General features: G+C 36.6%; 1 protein-coding gene across 3 annotated transcripts in view; it reads right to left on the bottom strand.

Annotated features, from left to right (window-relative positions):
- Nucleotides 1-21,962, bottom strand: part of TC2N (tandem C2 domains, nuclear) — a 34,271-nt gene that overhangs the window by 4,573 nt on the left and 7,736 nt on the right. For 2 of the 3 annotated variants that reach the window (XM_081331274.1, XM_081331275.1), the window contains exons 2-9: nucleotides 16,263-16,370; nucleotides 15,072-15,299; nucleotides 7,775-7,948; nucleotides 4,852-4,943; nucleotides 4,233-4,308; nucleotides 2,527-2,627; nucleotides 1,536-1,652; nucleotides 1,199-1,390 (exon numbers count right to left, since the gene is read on the bottom strand). In XM_081331274.1, the coding sequence (XP_081187400.1) occupies nucleotides 1,199-1,390; nucleotides 1,536-1,652; nucleotides 2,527-2,627; nucleotides 4,233-4,308; nucleotides 4,852-4,943; nucleotides 7,775-7,948; nucleotides 15,072-15,299; nucleotides 16,263-16,329 (1,047 nt within the window). In that variant the 5' untranslated portion in view covers nucleotides 16,330-16,370. The remainder of the gene's footprint in view (nucleotides 1-1,198; nucleotides 1,391-1,535; nucleotides 1,653-2,526; nucleotides 2,628-4,232; nucleotides 4,309-4,851; nucleotides 4,944-7,774; nucleotides 7,949-15,071; nucleotides 15,300-16,262; nucleotides 16,371-21,962) is intronic. The other variant, XM_081331276.1, reaches the window with a different exon arrangement.

Genomic DNA, 21,962 nt, shown 5'->3' with positions numbered 1-21,962 from the left:
CAAATATTTTGTTACACACGTGTAATAGAGTTTTCATGTTGACAAAGAAACATCAGCCCTGTCTTTTTTTTAAATGGCCTGATAATGCTGCTTTTGTATGCTACAGAGTTATGAGTTCTAACCCTTCCAAATTTGCCAGAATCAAGATTGGGATCCAAAAAGATACTGTATATGTTTTTGGGAAAGTGCTTTCAGGATTTCTGTGGAAATTTTTAAAATGGCAGGGTCTCTTTTTTCCAGATTATAAATTGTTTTTTTAAAAAAACTGCCTTACATTTCTAAAGACTTTTTCATGAGGTTGGGATGACCTTTGGTTGATGGAATTCATTTCCTGGTTCTTTAGAGCCAGTTCTGGCAGATGTTAATAAGTGAAACTACAATACTACTTCCTTGTGTGAAATTCTATAGTGATGAATTTTTATAATTAAAATACTTTCATTACTAATGTAACTCCATTTCAGAGGAATGCCAATCTGTCCTACATAAGGAGAGTAAAGAAAGTGACCTTGATAGATATTTTCAAAAACCCATGCCACACAAAAAGGGCTTACAAATTGTAGGAAGCAAGATAATATTCAGAAGCAGGCAAAAACCTCCCTGATTCATGGAGTAAATGAAGGTAAGATACAGCACACTCTGCCTTGCAGGGTCTCTTATTGTAGCTTATCTCAAGAAATTATAGTTCTAATTTTCTTGTGGAGATATTAGCCATAGAAGTTAGGCCAGACCAGAAAATAATCGACAGACTTATTAACAGATCAAATCCTGTTAAGTGATCCAGCCTCAGAATAAAAACTACTATTATATTAGAGACATATAGCTATTGTAAATTTATAGCTGGGATGGAGGGGAATTTATAACAGGTGAAGGAAAAGAAGGAGTTGCAACGTACAAAGAATTAGAGCCTTTGCATCCTATTTATAATTTTTTCAGACATTACCTTTGTAGATAAAAAAGAACAGGTTGCAATTTGGCAACGGGATAAGTGAGTGTGGAAGTTTTAGCTAATGGGGCTACAAGTGAGGGGACTCTTTTCTCCCTACACCTCCCCCCTCCCAGCGTTGCGGACTTCTGACAAAAGTGGGGAAGAATCAATGAATATTAATAAAAGGACATGACAAAAAGCAATTATAGATTTCTGTTCCTGCATAAAACCCCATGGATCACCTTCAAGAATCCTTAGGATACTTTAACTTACTAAAGATTTGGAAGGAGGTGTTATCATCAGCCAATAATCCACTTCCTGTGAACTGAGGTCTCGCAGTGGCAAAATACATTCTCCTATAGTTTTTCTTCTGGGAATCAGAGATTGTACTTTGAACAAAAGTCTTGCAGTCTGGAGGAGTTGCAGTTTAATAGCAAACACAAAGGTTTCCATGAATTCAATGTCCTAGATGCAAGCGAAAGTCAAATATGAGATTTGAAAAAAAAATCCTTTCCCATAATCACTCTCATATCTATGCTTTTATCAACTGACATATTCACATTATGGAACAATTTTGAAATATTTTGGGTTTTTTTAAAGTGCCACTTACATTGGAAGCTTCTTTTGGTAAACATCTGAATTGCACTGGTTTGTGTAGGGTGAGGATTCCTTTGATGGAAATTTGTGGGTGTTCTTCACAAGTAGATGACCAGTTCAAATCTTTGCACTACAAAATTGAAAATTAAACAATGCAACCTTGGAAAACACAACTACATGCTTAATTTCCTTATGTCAGTTTGCTTTATTTATGATTAACATTATTCATCTTCTCACTATAAAATATGGTTCTTCAACTTTATAAAATCTCAAGGCAACTGAAGAATCAACCCTTGCCGATTCAAATTATTGCATTAGATATTTATTGCTGAAAAAGTGATTTAATACTGGCTGTCTAAGATATAAGTTACATTAATGTCTCATTATTATATCTTCATGAATACTGAATAATTAATAAATATTAACAAAATAAAAATTCTAATGAAAATGAAGTAGATTAAAATACAAATTATTCTTTTTCCAAATAATGTTATATCTGAAGATGCACTGGTTTATGAAACAGTATATTCTCTGTACACAGTCTGTCCCAATTCAATTCCTCTCATTTTCAAATAAAAGGATTTCATACAGCAAAATTTGTATGGTATATCCTCTACTGCTAATAAAATCTAGCTAAATCAATAATGACATTCATATACGTAATAAAAAGTGCCATTGTCCATTAAGATTTGTTTAGATAAATCCATTGTTGACGGGGGCATTTTTCCTCCCTTTACACAAGATTTGTATAATTATGATAATTAATGTGCTTTTTTACATTTTTATCCGTTGTTTTTACATTTGGTGTTTTATATGATTGTGCACTGCCTAGTATAACTTTTGGTGAGACAGGTGGTTATACAAATTCAATAAATAAACCTTTGTCAACCTAATGGTTCTTGCCTAACAGCTGAGTTTAGGATATAAACTAGATTTTTTTTCACCAGCGCCCCTAATGTAACCATTCAAGAACCAGTAACTGAATGTTTTTTAGGATTACTTACTTTCAAGATGGTGATCCATATCTGTTCAACAGAAAAAATGTAGCACACCTTCACATTCAGCCTGCCAAATTCTCTTTCATCACCTGATAATGTAATTGTATCTGGGGATAAATCCAAAAACATTTTTGAAACTTGTTTTCAAAGGCTGAAAAAACATTAGTTTATCCAGTGAACTCATACTTCTTTTTAAAAACCTGTTCTCATGACTTAAATATTTATCCCTACTGCCAAGAAATGCCAGTTGTTATGTATAAGGAAATACATGTGTTTGATATAAATCAAATATGTCAATGTTTCAGCCATTTATGAGTAATCCTATCTAAATGCTTCATAAAAGGTGTTTTCAAAATTACATAAACAATATAGTGGGTTGCCAACTTTCTTCTTTGGCATACACATGCACTGGCAGAACCAGAGAGATTAAACTTTTCACCAGTTTGGTATCCCTCTGCCAAGCAAAGTTTATGCTAAACAGCACAGGACCAATGTCATAAAATAAGTGGCAAATGAATCCAAAACAATGTACTATACTAAGCTTTAGTTTACAGCAATCTTTGCCAACCTGCCACTTTTCAGATGCAGTAGGACTGCAATTCCCAGAATTCTGAACAAGCATGACTTAACACAGGATGCACTGTGTCAAAAACACTTTCAGTAAAGTTCACTCCAGTGTAGTGTGAAAAATATTTCTTTATACCAGGGGTAGGCAACTTTGGCTCTTTTATGACTTGTGGACTTCAATTCCCAGAATTCCTGAGCCAGCCATGCTGGCTCAGGAATTCTGGGAGTTGTAGTCCACGAGTCATAAAAGAGCCAAGGTTGCCTACCCCTGCTTTATACCAATATAATGCTGGCTTCCTTGCTGTCAGCTTTGGAGCAGGGATTTCATGAACGTCAACTTGAAAAGTCATTTCATTCTCTTAACCCCATTATTTTCTACATGGGACCCTCACTTACTACTCAATATTTGCTTATTTCCTACAGACAGAACAATTTTGTTTTAGTGGATTTTCCCAGTCCTTGGCTCTCTTTTTCCCTATTCAGAATTTCCAATCATTTTTTCCACCTAAAAAAAGCACCGGCGTTTAAAGAGAGTATGTGGTTCAGCCATGCCATATTTGTACCAATTCATATTATAGTTACATATCTGAATATATATAGATAAAGAAGTTTCCATGTGGAAAATAAGGAGGTCAGCAAACCACTATTATGAACTTCCTCTACTCTGGATATATTAGCTTTCCATTAAAGAGAGAGAGGCTTCTTTCTTTTAACACAGAGGATCAAAAAATGTGTAACTCATGCTTCTCTTTATTATATCAACTACTGTAGTCTAGGAAGTCATGCAACATATTTTAACTAGGTCTTATTTTTGTTGGGTTCAATCAACTTAAGTTAAGGCTTAAGGCGATATTTGTAACTTATTCCAACCTATATTTTTCTTCCAATAAAATCCATTTTAACTATTATTAAGATTACCAGTGTAAGCTCCATTTCTAATAAAGCTAAAAAGAGAAGTGTAACAGAATTCTAAGTCAAAATATATTTAGATTTTTTTATAAAAACATAATGTAGGACCTCTATTGGCCTACATCTTTAGCATGTTTGTACCAGATATTTCTGGACTTCACAGAACTCTCTCATCATATGAGACCCATTTTACCCAATCTCTAGTAGAAGCAAGACAAGACAACATGGTTTATTACCTAAGCTCCTATTACTACCTTGTGAATTTGTTCTGGAGGAGGTGCTGCTTGGTACACTGGAGGGGGAATCATGCCTCTTCAACAAACAAAAAAAAGTCTGATTAGTTAAAACAAAACAAAACAACAATAGGGAAATACAGAAACTAGGTGTGAGATTGAAATATATTATTAAGGAATTACAGCTAGTCCTCAATTTATGACTTATGACTGATCATTTGACAACAGTTTGCAGTTATGACACTCAGAAAAAGTTACTTACAACTCATCCTCAAAGTTACAACCAGTGCACTACCCTGGCAGTCATGTGATTGCAATTCAGGCACTTGGCAACTGACTTGAATTTAAGACAGTTGCAGCATCTTGTTATGCAATCATGATTTGTGGCAGGCTTCTGAGAAACAAAGTCAATTGGGGAAGCCAATTTTGTTTAACAACTGATTTGCTTAATGATTGCAGTAAAAGTGGTTGTGAAACTGGACCCAGTCTCTTAATGACCTTATCATTTAGCAACTGATGTGGTCTTAAGTCAAAGACTACCTGTGATCAATCATTTACAATTATTGATTACAATTATTAATAAAGCTTGGTACTACAGTAACACTAAATAACACTTATTTACCTGAAGAAATCGGTGGGGTGGACTTGTAAGATCAAACATAGAATGGCTTAAGGAGGAAGAGCAGGGCAATGTGCTACTTCTTAAGTCACAAACTGAAAAAAGAAACAGAAAAGGAAGCCCATCTTGAAAATTTCAAGATCAATTTAGTTTTTTTCTTAATTCTACATCAGAATGGGGTTGATAAGAGGTTGCTATAAAATGTTGTAAAATTTCATAATTTAGTTTGATTCATAACCACGTGAGAAATTGCTATCACTTCCCCTAAGAATAGACAAGGCTAACTCTGTGTCATTTAAACAATCACAATTAAAAATATGGGAAATCAGTGCAAAACATCACCACTTAAAATGTTACAAATTAACTGCATTTCAGTGGAAGACAACCAGACATTTCTAATATTCTAGACCAGGGGTCGGCAACCTCGGCTCTTTTATGACTCGTGGACTTCAACTCCCAGAATTCCTGAGCCAGCTATGCTGGCTCAGGAATTCTGGGAGTTGAAGTCCACGAGTCATAAAAGAGCCGAGGTTGCCGACCCCTGTTCTAGACAGTACAGGAGGAGAGCTGTGTCAATCTATATAGGCAATAATAGGAGGAGTCTGGTATCATCTTTTCCTATTAACGAATATCATGAAACTGCATGAACTTTCATGAGCTACAGCACACGTGCTTGATAAAGTGAGCTGTAGCTCACAGAAGCTTATGCCTTTTAATACAACCTGCTAGTCAGAAAAAGTGCTACCAGATTTGTTTCTAATGTTCTAACCATAGCAAACAATGGCAACCGAAGATCAGAGCTTTTATTATGCAAGAGTAGGTCAGGTGGCTCTCTATTCTGAATGCTATTAGGGACAAAACTGGAAACATATATTAATTGCCAACAAAAGAAAAAAATAACACTGGAAAAAGACAAGAACTGAAGCAGAGGTTGAATCTTTTATTAGAAAAGGACTGCCCAACTTTAGGACAGAGAGAGTTTTCCTTTATACCCCTTGCATTCCTTTAAATCAGACATGTCAAACACAAGGCCCGGGGGCCGGATCCGGCCCGCGAAGTGGTTTCATGTGGCCTGCGAAGCCATCCTGGAAACAGTGAGGGAATGGCCCCCACTGCCTTGGCCCTGGCCCAGAGACCCTCCTTCTGCCAGAGACCCTCAGATCTGTCCCACTCCTGCCCAGGCCCCCATAGGCACCCTTGATGTGAATGATGTAGAGCTGGCCATGCCCACCCAGTAGACCACACGCACTCTAGCCACGCCCACCCAGTAGGCCACGCCCACCCTGGCCATAACCACCCGGCCCCTTGAGGGTAACCGCAATGCTGATGCGGCCCTCAATGAAATTGAGTTTGACACCCCTGCTTTAAATTTTCCCCACCAAGAATGTAACACAAGGCAAAGAGAGCCACACTTTAACTCCTACGTGAATCGACATGACACTACAGCACAAGACTGCAATGGCAAGAAGCAAAAAAGTCAACAAGGTAACAAGAAGTCCTGTCATAGGTTCTATGAACATCAAGCAGGTCTGAAAAAGCTTCACACCCATCTAGAACTGAGTCAGTAAAAATTAAACAGCGGAATCAAGTGACAAAAAGAGCACAGTATGAAAGCAAGAGTCTTCAACTTAGGATTTTAAAATATACTTTTAAAATTTAACAGGGCACAAGACCATATAAAAAATGGATATATGTCCAAAATTGCAACAAAACAGACCAGACTAACATGGAGACTCTGTATTTTTACCTGCATTCAGACACTCAGCATCAGAAAGATACAACAGCATGCAAACCCAGTTAATGTTCTACGGATATTTAAATAGCTTCGTACAGCCTGAATAGCCTTAGCAACATCTGAGTGTAAGTCAGTCTAATATGTACATGCATGCATGTATAAAAGCACATACGTACACATACATGAAATATATATCCAGTATGAACAGACATACAATATCTACTTACATAGTACAATGTAAGTGAGCTGCTCACCTACAGGAAATCTTACTTCCCTATGCCGAATATTTTGTGTTTAATAGCTGTTCCCCTCTCAATATTCCATTCACACAGCACTCCAACTAATCTAAACTAACAACAACAGATAACTGTGACTGCTGCAATACTAGCTGAGCTGGAAAACATTTGAAAGGAAAGCAACCCAACTAAAGGCCAGAAAGTAGTATGAATAGCAGTTAGAAAAATCAAAGATGATGCCACACAAAATATCTAAACTTGGTTCCAATAGCAAAAACACAGCACATTTTGTTCCTATTTCAGTACAAAATTCTTAAAATACCACAACTACACCAAACTGGCTTTCAAGTATTACAGAATGCTTGTGAAAAACTACTGACTAATCCTCTAAAGCAAAACCATTCAGTTGGGCTTGAAATTTTCCGTAATTCACCTGGTCGGTCTATTTTCAAATAGTGACCATCCTTAAACTATTTTCTTCTTTAGACAATATCTGCAGCTTCTGCTTCCAAGAAATGCAGTCCACATAAATACCACGTAGATTTATCTTCTCAAGTAAAGCTGCTCTTTAAATTAACTTGTTCTTCTTCCTTTCAAGGTTTTGCACCTAGAGTATGTACCTTTAGGGCATTAAAGAGCTTGAATATCTTGCCCAAAAACTAAATACAAATACAAGAATGACCTGAAAGAACAAAATACAAGACTGTACTAATAGGAGCAGTCTAAATGGAAGGCTATTTAGGGAATCAATCAGAAATAGACACATAAGACATGTAGAATAATATTAGCCTTGTTTGGGAAAATAGTTTTTAGGACATTTATGCTTTCCTAGTTTAAGGCAGGCTTATTTTATTCACAACTAATATAAAAAGGCAGAATTCATGTCCGCTGTCTTCTAATTCTATTCTTTAAAGTGGGGGAAATGCATGATGTTACAACTGATGAACTCTTTTACCTGACCCATATAATCTCCTGTTCGCCATTTTTTCTTTGTGGGCTCGACTGAAATCCGGAGAAAGAGGTGGCAGTTGCATATAGAATGGGTTATATACCACATCAGGAGGAGGTCTTTGATGGTATATACCAGAAAGTTCTGCTTTCCGATCACTGAAAGACGTTACAACTGAACCTGAAAAGTATGATATGATATATGTATATTATTAGGCAGATCAAATGGATATGGCTGTTTGGCCAGTCTACAGCAAAACTTTATGGCAGTCATTACCCATTTGGAGAAATGTCGAAGGGAAGATCATACCCTTTAAAACTGGAAAGCCAGGAAGCATTGTTGATCCCAATGAAATGATACCAAATTGTCCAAGTAACAAGTCACTGTTGGAGCTATTCCCCACCCCTGCCTCAAAAAAAAAAAAGTATTGCTTCCAAAGATGGCCAAGATGGTGAGGGAAAAAATGTAGGGAATTGATTCAAGCAGAAGGCCAATACTCACTTTGGAAAGAAGGAAATATATGGGTGAAGGGGGAGCAGGATCTTTTCATAAGGCAAACTGTTTACCAGATTGACAGGCCAATGCCATGACTACCAAAAAGACTGTTGTTGTTGTTAGCTGCGAAGTCGTGTCTGACCCATCGCAACCACATGGACAACGTTCCTCCAGGCCTTCCTGTCCTCTACCATCTTCTGGAGTCCATTTAAGCTCACGCCTACTGCTTCAGTGACTCCATCCAGCCACCTCATTCTCTGTCGTCCCCTTCTTCTCTTGCCCTCAATCTTTCCCAGCATTAGGCTCTTCTCCAGTGAGTCCTTCCTTCTCATTAGGTGGCCAAAGTATTTGAGTTTAAGGTTCAGGATCTGGCCTTCTAAAGAGGTCACGGTTGATCTCCTCTAGGACTGACCGGTTTGATCGCCTTGCAGTCCAAGGGACTCGCAGGAGTCTTCTCCAGCACCATAGCTCAAAGGCCTCAATTCTTTGGCGCTCGGCCTTTCTTACGGTCCAACTTTCACAGCCATACATTGCAACTGGGAAGACCATAGCCTTGACTATACGCACTTTTGATGACAGGGTGATGTCTCTGCTTTTTAGTGTGCTGTCTAGATTTGCCATGGCTTTCCTCCCAAGGAGCAAGTGTCTTTTAATTTCTTTGCTACAGTCCCCATCTGCAGTGATCCTGGAGTCCAGGAAAATAAAATCTGTCACTACCTCCATTTCTTCCCCATCTATTTGCCAGGAATTGAGAGGGCCGGATGCCATGATCTTGGTTTTATTAATGTTAAGTTTCAACCCAAGTTTTGCACTCTCCTTCTTCACCCGCAACAAGAGGCTCTTTAGTTCTTCTTCACTTTCTGCCATTAGAGTGGTATCATCTGCATATCTTAGGTTGTTGATATTTCTTCCAGCATAGAAATAATGAAAGAAATAATCATGAAAGAACTTGGAGTGATACAGAAAGAACAAGAAGGAGCCCTCAGTCCAAAAGTAGCATGGATGCTTTAAGATAGACACATAATTAGGTCTTTCATGAATTGCTTCTGTGGGTTAAAGAAAAATGTTTGGGAAAAACAAACAAGGAAAGAATGCCATCACTGAAGAGAGGACCAAGGGTCATGCATCAAGTATCAGAAAATGAGATTTGATAATACCAATAAAGGAGAATATTTGTAGCTCGGGATTGACCTCTGAGCTAGGTTAATTTTCTTGCAGGTGTTTCATTACCCAAACTAGGTAACATCATCATGCTAGCCTTTGCTAGCACTGATGATGTTATCTAGTTTGTGTAATGAAACATCTGCAAAAAACCCCACACCCCAGCTCAGACAGCACCAAGGACTCCTCAATTTGATATGCAAGGATTGTTTCCAAGTGATGTCTTCAAAAGCTTTCTCCCCCTGTATGAATGCAGGGATGACTTTGGGCAAGGAAGGCATGAATTGTTAAAGGAAGTGAAAGGGCAACTCAGTCCTAGAAATATGGAAAACACGAGGAAGAAATTTGAAATAATTCCACCATGATTTTTTCTGGTATAAGAGAGAAATAGGAGAGAGGGTGGAGAAAAACACTTTCAAGATTCTGTTATTCTACCTCACTACAATAAAGCAGCATACCTAGAATCCCTACAGTGCCTATCTCTTGACTTGGCCTATCTCAAAGGGCTGACATCAATCCCGAAAGCCTCGCTACTTTCTTCAGAAAGGCATCAAACCTTGCTGTTAGATTTTTAAACCTGGCAATAGATCTGAAGGGCACTCTGATGTTCTCAGATGACGCTGCTAAAGCATTATTAGGTCATCAACAGCAAATGGATGTACAAATAATTACACAATGCCATGATACAACTAATGCAGCAATTGTGGTTTGCCTCAGACAGCGGCAGCTCAAAAGCTTGCAACTCAAGCAGTTTGGATCAATGTCAGCCCTTCCAGGGAGACTAGTTTTGTTGCCAATAATGTTCCACGCTACACCATCATCTACTAGCTGACCCACTGTTGCATTCCTCCTCGATATTTCTTTCTTCTGCCTTCAGTCACTTTTGTTTTCTTTCATACTTTGGATCTCCAATTTTTTCTTGTCACTTTTTAAAGGACTGTACACCGAAAAAACTAACAGCAGGACCCTGCTATAAATGAGGGAAAGAAGCAAGTGAGTGTTCTTGCTGCCATACATTTTTCCTCTAATGTGTTTTCTAAGTTATAAAGCTGCTTTTACTTCTAAATTCCCAAGATTTAGTTTGCAAATCCAACCATGGATTAGCTAATGTAAATGAGTTTTCCTCCATGAGAGATTTGTGGTGTTAGTCAGCTTCTAAATAGCATAAGTAAATAAGCACACTTGTAAGTTGCTTTGCTCTTCTGTTTGCAGGCAGTCATATGCATCCTTGGTATCTTGTTTCATACCCAGTGGAAATTATGCTTAATCACTTAAACAACTTTATAGAAGCTAACCATACTCAACCTAAAAATTATAGACCTATATCACTTTTGAATACAGATTATAAGATTTTTGCTAAAGTATTGGCTAATAGATTAATGCAAGTTTTGAAACAAATGATTCATAGTGATCAATCGGGATTTATGTCTGGAAGGTATATGAAATATAATGTAAGACAAATTGTAAATTTGCTTGAATACTTGGATAAGAACAACCAAGTCCCTGCAGCATTGATATTTTTGGATGCAGAGAAAGCTTTTGATCAATTGAACTGGCAATTCTTATTTAGAGTTGTTGAGGAAATGAACTTTGGAGAAGGATTCTTACATTCTATTAAAGCTATATATCAACAACAAACTGCACAAATTATAATTAATGGGAGGCTAACAGAGATGTTTAAAATTAAAAAAGGTACAAGACAGGGATGCCCCCTATCACCATTGTTGTTTGTATTAACATTAGAGATTTTATTAATTAATATTCGAGAGTCCTCTATGATAAAGGGAATTAAAATAAAACAGAATGATTACAGATTGAGAGCTTTTGCTGATGACTTGGTTGTGACATTATCTCAACCGATACAATCGGTTATAGATTTGATGGAAATTATAATTCAGTATGGTAAGGTTTCAGGGTTTAAGGTAAATAGTAGTAAGACTAAGATATTGTCTAAGAATATGTCTATGAGTGAAAGGGAAATGTTAATTAAACTAACAGGTTTTGAAATAGTAAAAAAGGTTAAGTATTTGGGAGTGTATATTGCAGCTTCAAATGCAAAATTATATAAGAATAACTATGAAACATTATGGTTGAAGATACAAAAGGATTTAAATAATTGGAAAAAATTACAATTATCTCTATTGGGAAGAATCGCAGTTGTTAAAATGAATGTTCTGCCGAAGTTTCTCTTTTTGTTTCAAATGACACCTATATTGAAAAAGGATGCCAACCTTGATGAATGGCAGAAGGGTATTAATAAATTTATTTGGGCGGGGAAAAAACCAAGAGTTAAATTTAAGATTTTACAAGATGCTAGGGAAAGAGGGGGACTCAAGGCGCCGAATTTGAAACTGTATTATGATGCGGTGGTCTTGACATGGGTTAGTGATTGGCTTAATTTAACTAATAAGAGAATACTTCACCTTGAGGGTTGGGATTTGGTATATGGATGGCATGCATATTTGCTTTATGATAAAAAGGTGGATAGGGCTTTTAAATCTCATATTATTAGAAGTGCCTTGTTGCGTGTCTGGAAAAAGTATTATTATAAGTTAAATTATAAAATACCGATTTGGGGAATTCCTGGACACGCGATAGAAGGTGTATCTATGGGAGTGAGTTTGGATATGTTTTCCTATAAGGAATTACTTAGATTGGAAGGGAATGATTGGCAACTTAAATCATTAGATGAGTTAAGACAAGAAAACATAAGTTACTCTTGGTTTCAATATACCCAATTGAAAGCTAGGTGGAAGTTGGATCAGAAGGTTGGCATCACAATTACAGATGAAAATTTAGTAAAACAAATTAGAGATTTAAATTGTGCACATATAAAGAGGATATATGTTTTAATTGAATTGGACTCGGAAACGGAACTAGTTAAAGATTGTATGATAAAGTGGGCACAAAATATCCAGGAACCAATTCCGTTGGATACTTGGGAGGTAATTTGGGTTAGAAATGTTAAATTTACTCAGGCCCAAAATTTAAGAGAAAATTATTATAAAATGTTTTATAGATGGTATTTGGATCCCAAAAAGTGGTCTAACATGTATCCTAATTTACAGTCTAAATGCTGGAGATGTGGTAGTTTAGAAGCCACCTAGTTTCATATGTGGTGGACTTGCTTTTTGGGTTAAAATTTGGTGGAACATTCAAAAGATTTTTAAGAGAAAGATAAAGTTCTCTCCGCAATTGTTTTTATTGGGCATTGTTGTAGATTGTGATGTTAAAGAAACCAATTTGATGTTGAATTTGATAACAGCAGCACGGTTAATGGTGGGACAATACTGGAAGAAGGATAGTTTGCCTACTATAGAAGAATGGGTGTTTAAAGTATCGAATCTTGCAGAAATGTCTAAGATTTCTGCTTATTTGAAGGATCATTCACAAGAAAGATATATTTCAGTTTGGAGGAGATGGATAGATTATATTCAGAATAAATATGGGACTAAAAAGTTCCATTTAGCTTATGAGTAGATTTTAGAGGGATATTGTTATTAATTTTAGTGTTAGTACTTTGTATGTAGTTAAAGGGGAGTTAAAGCACATTATGAATTTGGTTAATTTTATATTATGGATAATTTTTAGTTAGAATATGATTATTATATCTATAACCCTGTATTTAGTTCTGGGAAGTGGGGGGGAAGGGGGGTGGTTTGGGGTGGGTGGGTTTTGGGGATATGTATTGTAAAATCTTTTTTTGTAAAACTCTTTAATAAAAAAAGAAGCTAACTTTAGAACAAGGTTTATCTTAGATGGTTAGAAATTACCGTATTCAGCGTTGTTCTCATTTCTCTTCTCATCAATAAAGAGGCAAAGGTTATAAGAGCCATCCCAATTCACTTTCATGATCAAATTTATCATTATGGTAACTGTAACGTATTGGGCCTAGTTTGACTAAGTTGTATCACGTGGGTTTGTTTGCTGTGAGATTGCTTAAGCAGGGAGCTGGGTAACGTTCGCCAGCTCCTCAGACAGTCAGTCTCCAGGACCACCACTGGTTGGCTCTAGGGTGGCAATAGGTTGCTTTAAACCTATTGGCCGCCGCCTAGTGGCCAGAGTATAAATAGCTGCGTTGCAGCCCTGGTTCTAAGTTCAGTTTCTGCGTTTCAATAAAACGTGTTCCTGCCTGAACTCTCTCCCCTTGTCTCCTGCTTTCCAGCAAGAACCCAGTACACAACAGTAACAATGCTTGGAATTGAGCATTTCAGAAAAAGAAGGAATTGCAAGTATCCTCTCTATATCATATGGCTAGCTGGGCAATTCTGGGAGTTGGACTTCACATCTTAAAACTGCCAAGTTTGAGAAATGCTGCTCTACATTATAAAACCATAAGTGCAAATTCAATGTGCAAACCTTTCATTCTAGAATTGTTATGTGGCTAAAACTATGTTTGAGAATAGTTTAAATATTTAAGAGCTAAAATTTCCAGTAACACAAAACATTTGACTTTTTTTTTAGATTGTAAGGCCAAAAATACACTGTGCTCTAAACTTGTGGCTCGCACAACTCTCTGCTCTGAGAGTCCTTGAGGTGCACACATTTCACAATAAGATACTGTTCTTTCATTCAATAGACTCCAGGGACAAGTAAGGCTAGCAAGTTCAGAAGTACAAACAAAAGAGCACATTGTCACGAGAAGGGAACTATATCTGGCTGAAATAAGACCTTTGCTCTATTGTCCAATCCAGATTTAAGTCATGCAGCTGGAATAAAAACTATTATCTGAAAAAAAAACAGCAGTTTTTAAAAAGTTTGATCTGTATGTTTAAATAATAAAAAGACTAAAACCAATCTCAGTAGAAGACAGGAGTTTTCTTGCACATGGTGAATGAAATGCATTTTAGGTTAACAAGTGGTGGATAGGACAGACTTCTCTGAAGTCACAGAATAATCCGAAATAGTAAGAATACTGTACATATTTTAATAACCTACAATCCATTGTAGAATTTAGAAAAAAAATCAACCATTACAATACAGTACAGTATATATTATTTTTGGTCTTACTTTTTACTAAGCCACAGTCAAAAATAGCTAACAACCCAAAACAGTCAGACACAAATAAAAACATCAAATAAGATAAAACAAACCCTATGGGGAAAAGCTGTGTTTTTACTTTATTCATTAAAGCTAAAGAGTATAATGGCCTGCTTCTATTTCAATGTTGTTTGTGTAGAGGGGACTGGTGAGAACCGGAGGAAGCTGTCTACCTAGTTTTACAAACGGTCACTGCTACACGCAGTGCTTTTTTTGTAAAAGAAAAAGGTGCCGGAACTCACACGTCATACACCCCGCCTTGCCTACCCTGCAAGTTTCCATCCAAAAAAGGTGCCGGAACTCCGTTCTGAGCGTTCTATGAGAAAAAAAGCCCTGGCTACATGTATCTATATAGTTTGATCTTGAGTCTTAATTAGCAATTTGAAGTGGTAATCAATTGCATAAGCAAGTTTCCAATGCATCTAAAGGCAGCCTGTCAAAAAGAAACATTAATTTTACACTCTTTCATCTTTTTACCTATATAGTTTGATCTTGAGTCTTAATTAGCAATTTGAAGTGGTAATCAATTGCATAAGCAAGTTTCCAATGCATCTAAAGGCAGCCTGTCAAAAAGAAACATTAATTTTACACTCTTTCATCTTTTTACCTTGAAGTCCCCCAAGATGTGGATTACCAAGATTTCGAGGTTGGATGTAAGCAAGTTTGAACTGAGGAACTACAAAGGGTATTTCTTTGCCACCTGGTGGGAACTTAGAGAGAAGATAATCTTCTGAACAGCCAACCTGCCTTTTCATGGATACAGAAGACAAAGGAGGTTTCTCCACTACTTTTGATCTATATTTGTCAGCAACTGCAGACTGTTTCTCCAGAGAGGCTGTGATAAAACACAGAAAGAAGCAAACGCATCAGTACTCAGTTCATAACCTTTTGTATTTTAAAAGGGTCACATTTCCAACATATTGACTGGGATATGGAGTATCAATTTTGAGAAGGTTTGCAATGATTCTAAAATATTATAACTGATGATTTCAACCATTTGTCAGTGTTAGTTCACAGAATCAGTCACAGAATCAGTAAATTACCAATTTACTTAAAATTATAAATGTTGACAAAACTTAATTCTAATCATTACAGTATATATGTACACTGGGAAAAGGGTAAAGTGCCAGTTGACTGGAGTATGGCCTATTTTATGCCTCTTTAAGCAGCTGTAAAATATTTTGATTTTGGCAAACCATTTCATAAAGTACAACATGACATTCTGATTAGCAAGCTAGCAAGTGTTAGCTAGATAGTATGGCTACCTAGGAGCTGAATAACTGATTCAAAAATGGAGTTGAAAGTCTACCCATCAAATTGGAAAGAGGTACATTTAGTGACTGTTCAAAGTTACAACAGCAGTGAAAAAAGTGAGTTACGACTATTTTTCACACTTACTACCTTTGCAGCCTCCCCATGGTCATATGATCAAAATTCAGATGCTTGGCAACTGGCTCACATTTATGATGGTTGCAGTGTCCCAGGGTCATGTAATTACCTTTTGTCACCTTCTGACAAGCAAAGTCAACGGGGAAGCCAGATTCACTTAACAACCATCTTACTAACTTAACAACTGCAGTGATTCACTTAATAATTGTGCCAAGAAAGGCTGTAAAATGGGGCAAAAATTCACTTATCAACTGCCTTGCTTAGTAACAGAAATGTTGGGCTCAATGGTGGTCACACATCGAGAACTACCTGTACAATCGTTAGAGTTCAAGTGAAAGTGAGGCAATGGTTACTAGTTTTGTCACGTCACCATTAAAACATTTAAGATATTTAAATTAGCTGAACTTACCATCATGCTTTTCTTTATTAATATATAAACATCCTCTACAACAATTCTTAATGCATTCTGTTGCCATTACTGCTTCTAAGCAAGCTGGAAGCAATGAAGAAGGCAGACCTAGAAATTATTAGAAAATTAGATCAGAAATACAGAAAAATTCCTCTCCAGCCACCCATCTTAAAGTTGCCAATGTTGAGAAATACTGGTCTAGGCAATAGCTATTTCCCAGTGCAAAATTATGTGTAATAGAAGCTCCTATGAAGGAGATCTACTCTGCTTCTCCAACGTCAATGTGGCATTGCAGTGGCTTATAGGGGATCCCCAAAGACACCCTGTAAAGTATAATTTCTCTGTGTCCTGTCTTCCTGCTGAAGTATACTGTTATATTCTTTCTCATCATTTCATTGGGATTAAATTGAATCCAGGTTTTCTCACCCCAAAACCAGTAATTTTTTTTTAAAAAAAGATTATGCTTGAGATTTGTACAAGACAAAGTATCAACCTCAAGTACAATTTTATTTCTAAGAATATGTCTGGCTTAGAAACGCCTGGGACATTCTTCGGGGGAAAAAAATCCCATGATTCTATGGGGGGAGGGTTACAGCTTTGTAGAATTTTTTGTTTGATTTTGGAAATATGCCATCTTATAAACAAATACTTTTAACTTATCTATCTAAACGACTTACAAGGCTGCCTACCTTATATAATAATCCTAGGCAGCTCACAATAAAATAAAATAAAAAATATGAGCCATAGTGGCACAGTGGTCAGAATGCAGTATTGTAATTCTGCTGACTGCCACCAGTTTGATCCTGACCAGCTCAAGGTTGACTCAGCCTTCCATCCTTCTGAGATCAGTAAATGAGGAGCCAGACTGTTGGGGGCAATAGGTAAGTCTGTAAACTGCCTAGAGAGGGCTATAAGCAGGGCTTTTTTTGTCATAGAATGCCAAGAATGGAGTTCTGGCACATTTTTTGGATGGAACCTTGTAGGGTAGGCAAGGCGGGTTGTATGACATGTGTGAGTTCTGGTACCTTTTTTTTTTAACAAAAAAAGCACTGGCTGTAAGGGACTGTGAAACAGTATATACGGTAAGTCTAAGTGCTATTGCTAAAACAACAACATAAAAATACTTCATACCCTTCCCACCATGGCAGCCTAACAATTCATGGGCTCATCCCCATCCTATCCCTGAATGTAATATTTTCTTCAGATTCCAAATATAATACACAATATAATACATAACAGCAATGCTTCTTTTAATTAGTTCATTTAGTCTTGGCTTAGTCTGATGCATGAACTCAACCATTTTTATTTGTAAACCCCAGCTATGCAATATGTGTGAATCAGTTGCTATAGCTTCAACAAACCATATTGTACTTAAAATAAATTATGGATTAGTATAACATACACAAACTTAGTTACTAATGTAGACAATAGTGAGCTAAGTACATAGTTTGTCTCTATAAGATGGTCAACTTCCTATTATTTCCAGAGACCGTGAAATGGATCTCTGCAACAGATGACTCACTCTTTACTCTTACCCTCTGGAACTAAAAACTAAAACGAGCTGCTCTCTGCTATCGTGACAAAGATTTTCACCAGCGACTATTACTGATACAGGGTCCTGGAAAAAATATCTATCAATGGAGAATGCAGTTGGGTGAAGGGACAAACTCTAAACCCTCCAAAGAACTAAAGGTAAGGTGTTTTTTTTTAAGTGCAATAGGCAACTAAAGTCAAATGAGTTTCCTCTCTGCTTGTGGAGTGATAAATGTAAGTATCAAGAAATGTCTTTCTATAAATACCATCCTGTGGCATGTCCTAAGTCAGCAGATAAATCATAATTTCTTGAGGTATTAAATGATGTTAGGTAAATACTAGACATGTCATGTATACACAGGTTAAATATTCAGTTATGCATAATACGCTACTGTGCTCAGTTTTAATCATTATGAAAGTTTAGGATGAACTGATTTCACCTTTGCAAACAGAATGGCAAAATAACAAGCACTTCTATGCTATAATATAGGAAGTTTACATTAATACATGGGTATCTACAGAACAAAACATGGCATCTTAACCTATTTAGTCATTTTGCTCCTAAGCGAGCACAAGAGTCACATTGAAAGCCTCTGGTTTCTTACTATTTTAATTTCTCTCCTATCAGGAAATTCCCTTAACTAAATTGTATTTCTAGAAGGAAATAAAAGTTAGTATTGATAAGGAGAAAACCTCTATGAAACAGAAAACACCTCCTTACCAGCAATGAGGCAGAGATCAACATCAAAATCAACATGAGACCAACAATCAAGAAGCAAACAATACCCAATCAAGGAACTATCAAATCAGATAAAGAAGCTAACAGTAAACAACAACCCAATTAAGGAACCACCAAGACCACTCCCACCAACGTTGACAGGGCAAATCACCAGTATATAAAATAAAGCAAACCCACTCCCTACTAACACTATCACTGATGATACTACCTAGTTTGGTAGTGAAACGTCTGCCACAAAACAACCAAGCTCAGAGAGCACCAAGGACCCTTCAGCTCAACCCTGAGGTACAAATATTATCTTCTGTGGATACTACACAGAATAGTCCAGCATATTCATTTAAATAGAATTGTCCCAAGTGCTCTAAGGGACGGGTCCCCAATGGATCTAGGTAGCATGTGAAACTACGCCCCCCCAATCCCTGGTGCCCAAAAGGTTGGGGGTCACTGCCCTAAGGGTTAATGTAAAACTGCTATACAAAGCTTTCTTACAGTATATACAGCTTGTCTCAACTATATGGATTCCCAACTATCTGCACTTCAAATGGAGCATCAGCCAGTATAATCAGAAGCAGTTTGTAAGTGAAGTTACATGGCACTGAAGCATCCTATTTCAGTTACAGAACACGATCAGCAGGCATGGTTAAAAAGTAAATAAAAATAAAGTGGAAATACAGCCTGACTCTTGATTTGATTATGTGCATATTCTGTGAATGCTAAAATGTTTAGCCAGTTACTCCTTGTTTAATTCAAAGCAATGAGTACACAATGGTTAATTTATACAAATGAAGTTTCAGAGGTAGCTTGATACACAGCTTCTTCAACATAATTATTTTGCTCTTGAGTGAGCACAAAATTCAGACTGAAAACCTCTGGTTTGTTGTTATTTTCTCTCCTATAAGGAAATACTTTTAACTAAATTGTGCTTCTAGAAGGAAATAAACTTGGTACTCATAAGGGAAAAACCCTCAGAAATAGATCTTGTTCTGTAAATACTGTAGTGAATCAAATTATATTAAATTGGGCATTAAAAATTCCCTTCGTCCAGTGCGCTCCCACAGGGAGGGTCTTCTCAGGGTGCCGCCGGTAAAAGATTGCCGGTGGGTAACACCCAGGGGGAGGGCCTTCTCAGTGGGTGCGCCTGCCCTCTGGAACCAGCTGCCCATGGAGCTTAGGACTGCCCCCGACCTCCGTTCATTCCGCCGGGACCTGAAGACCTGGCTCTTCGAGCTCTCTTGAATTGGGTTTTTTTTTACTTTTTCAGGGACTGTTGTAATTATTTTTAATTGTTTTTAACTTTTGTATTTCTTGTTTTAAATACCCTGTAAACCGGGAAAGGGCGGTATATAAATCCAATTAAATAAATAAATAAATAAATAAAAAATGGCAGACCACAAAGCTGCACACAGAACATAATGAAAGAGGAATATATCAGCCATTCAAACCCAAACAATGGGTACATTTAATAATTATTTAACCCTACTTTCATATGCTATTTATCTTCTATTGCTTATGGTAGTACATGGTGGTAATATTTTAGTATAACAGTTAAAGTTATCTTTATTTGGTTAATGACCAGCACAAGGTAAACGAAAGGCAGACAGATAAAAAAATCCAAAAAGAATCAAACAAGAGGAAAAAAGTAGCATGGTGGTACATTACAACACTATAAAGTATAATTAAGAGCAGAATAATTCTCAAAAATCTAATATTTTTAGCATTAAAGTTATAAGTTATAATCTTGATCACAACAGATCTAAAGCCACTGCAAAATAAGAATGATTTTCTTAAGAATTATTTCAACAAAATAACCATATTATTAGAACTCAATGTATTTCAACAAAATAACTATATTGTTAGATCTGAATGAAATTGAAGAAAAAAAAATCAATAACACTTTCCTTGTCCCAGCTTTTGCCTTACTTCCATTGTGGCAACCCAGAACCTAGCTACTGAGTAAATGATGGAAGGTTTTAAATCTTCCAAAAGGTCTGATTGTCTTCATCAGGTTTATATAACAGGGGTAAAATAAAATGGATCTGAACAACCTTGAAAAATTTACAACATGTGGCTGATATTTTCTTAGAACAACATGGACAGGTGCTCTGTCAATGGAATTTTTTAGTGTCCTTGCCTTGCAACGATGTATTATAGTAGGATGCTAGCTTTAAAGAGTGGTTTTCTCACCTGGGAGGGAAGGAGGAATGGATGAACAGATAGAAACTTGACAATAGGTTGTTATAATTTTATGGGGACCAACAAACTATTTATACATTCTTGGGTAAATACTATTCTGGTCCCAATACAAGCTTAGTAACTCAAATTCTATTATTCTGAGACAACCTGTTTACCTCAGCCTGATGATCCATATCATTCACTCTTTGGATGACCATGTGCCTATCCTATAAAATATATGCAGATGCAACATAGTTTTCATAAAAAATAGAGAAAATTTAAGGTTGTAAGAATTAATGCAAGACCATAAAACTAACTGCTCAGCATCAGGGCTTTATTAGACAAGGCTCTGCATAAACTAAGGGCAGTTATGAACACTGGAAAAAGGTCAGAAAGAAACTATTCCTATCCTCCAACTGAGGGAGGAGAAATGGACCTCAATTCACTATGAGCAAATAAATAAATCTGTAGATTCCTAATCAGTAATGAATAAAGATATTCATAAAGATGATGGAATACTGACTGTAATTCATATCTCAAACTAAAAACAAGATATCACATAAAGAATTTCACATAATCAAAGTATTTTTCTTCTTTAAAAATAATCATAGTTTTTGGTAATTTCATTTGTGTACAGAAGAGTAGCGGCACAGCTGAATGTCTCAAGATTAAGAAATTTATACTGAATACAATCTAATTACTTTTACAAATGTTAATACTATACTATTATTCTCCTGGGTTGATTTGCAATGTTCCAATGAAACTTTGTCCCTTGCATTTGTCTATATATTTCCTTATTATTACTTACATGCTAACTTTAGCTCATTATGCTATGTGAACTCGATTGTTAATACACTTTATAGTTTAATGGCTTATATGAATACTGTCAACCTTAATTATTCAGTGATTTTTAAGCCAACTAGTAAAATGCAAGGGTATTCCTGTGCATTGACTTATAACCACAGTTGGGACCAGAAATTTAGACATTAAGTGGTGTGATATTAGGCGAGTTGTCATATGAGCAGACATTATGACCATTTTTACTGTGGTCATTAAGATGGTTTGTTAAGCATAACACATGGTCATTAAGCAATTCTGGCTTCCCCAATTAACTTTGCTTGTCAGAAGCTGGCTGAGGTAATAAATCGCAATTACATGACCACAAAATGCTGTGATTGTCATAAATGTGAGCACCCAAATGGCAATCATGTGACCACATGCAAGAGTTGTAACATCAAGGAGAGGTCGCATGTCAG

Source organism: Vipera berus (genome assembly GCF_964194415.1).
Source record: "Vipera berus genome assembly, chromosome: 1".
Lineage (NCBI taxonomy): Eukaryota > Metazoa > Chordata > Lepidosauria > Squamata > Viperidae > Vipera > Vipera berus.
The sequence above is the reverse complement of the archived record's forward strand: the minus strand, read 5'-3'. Positions and strand labels throughout refer to the sequence as shown.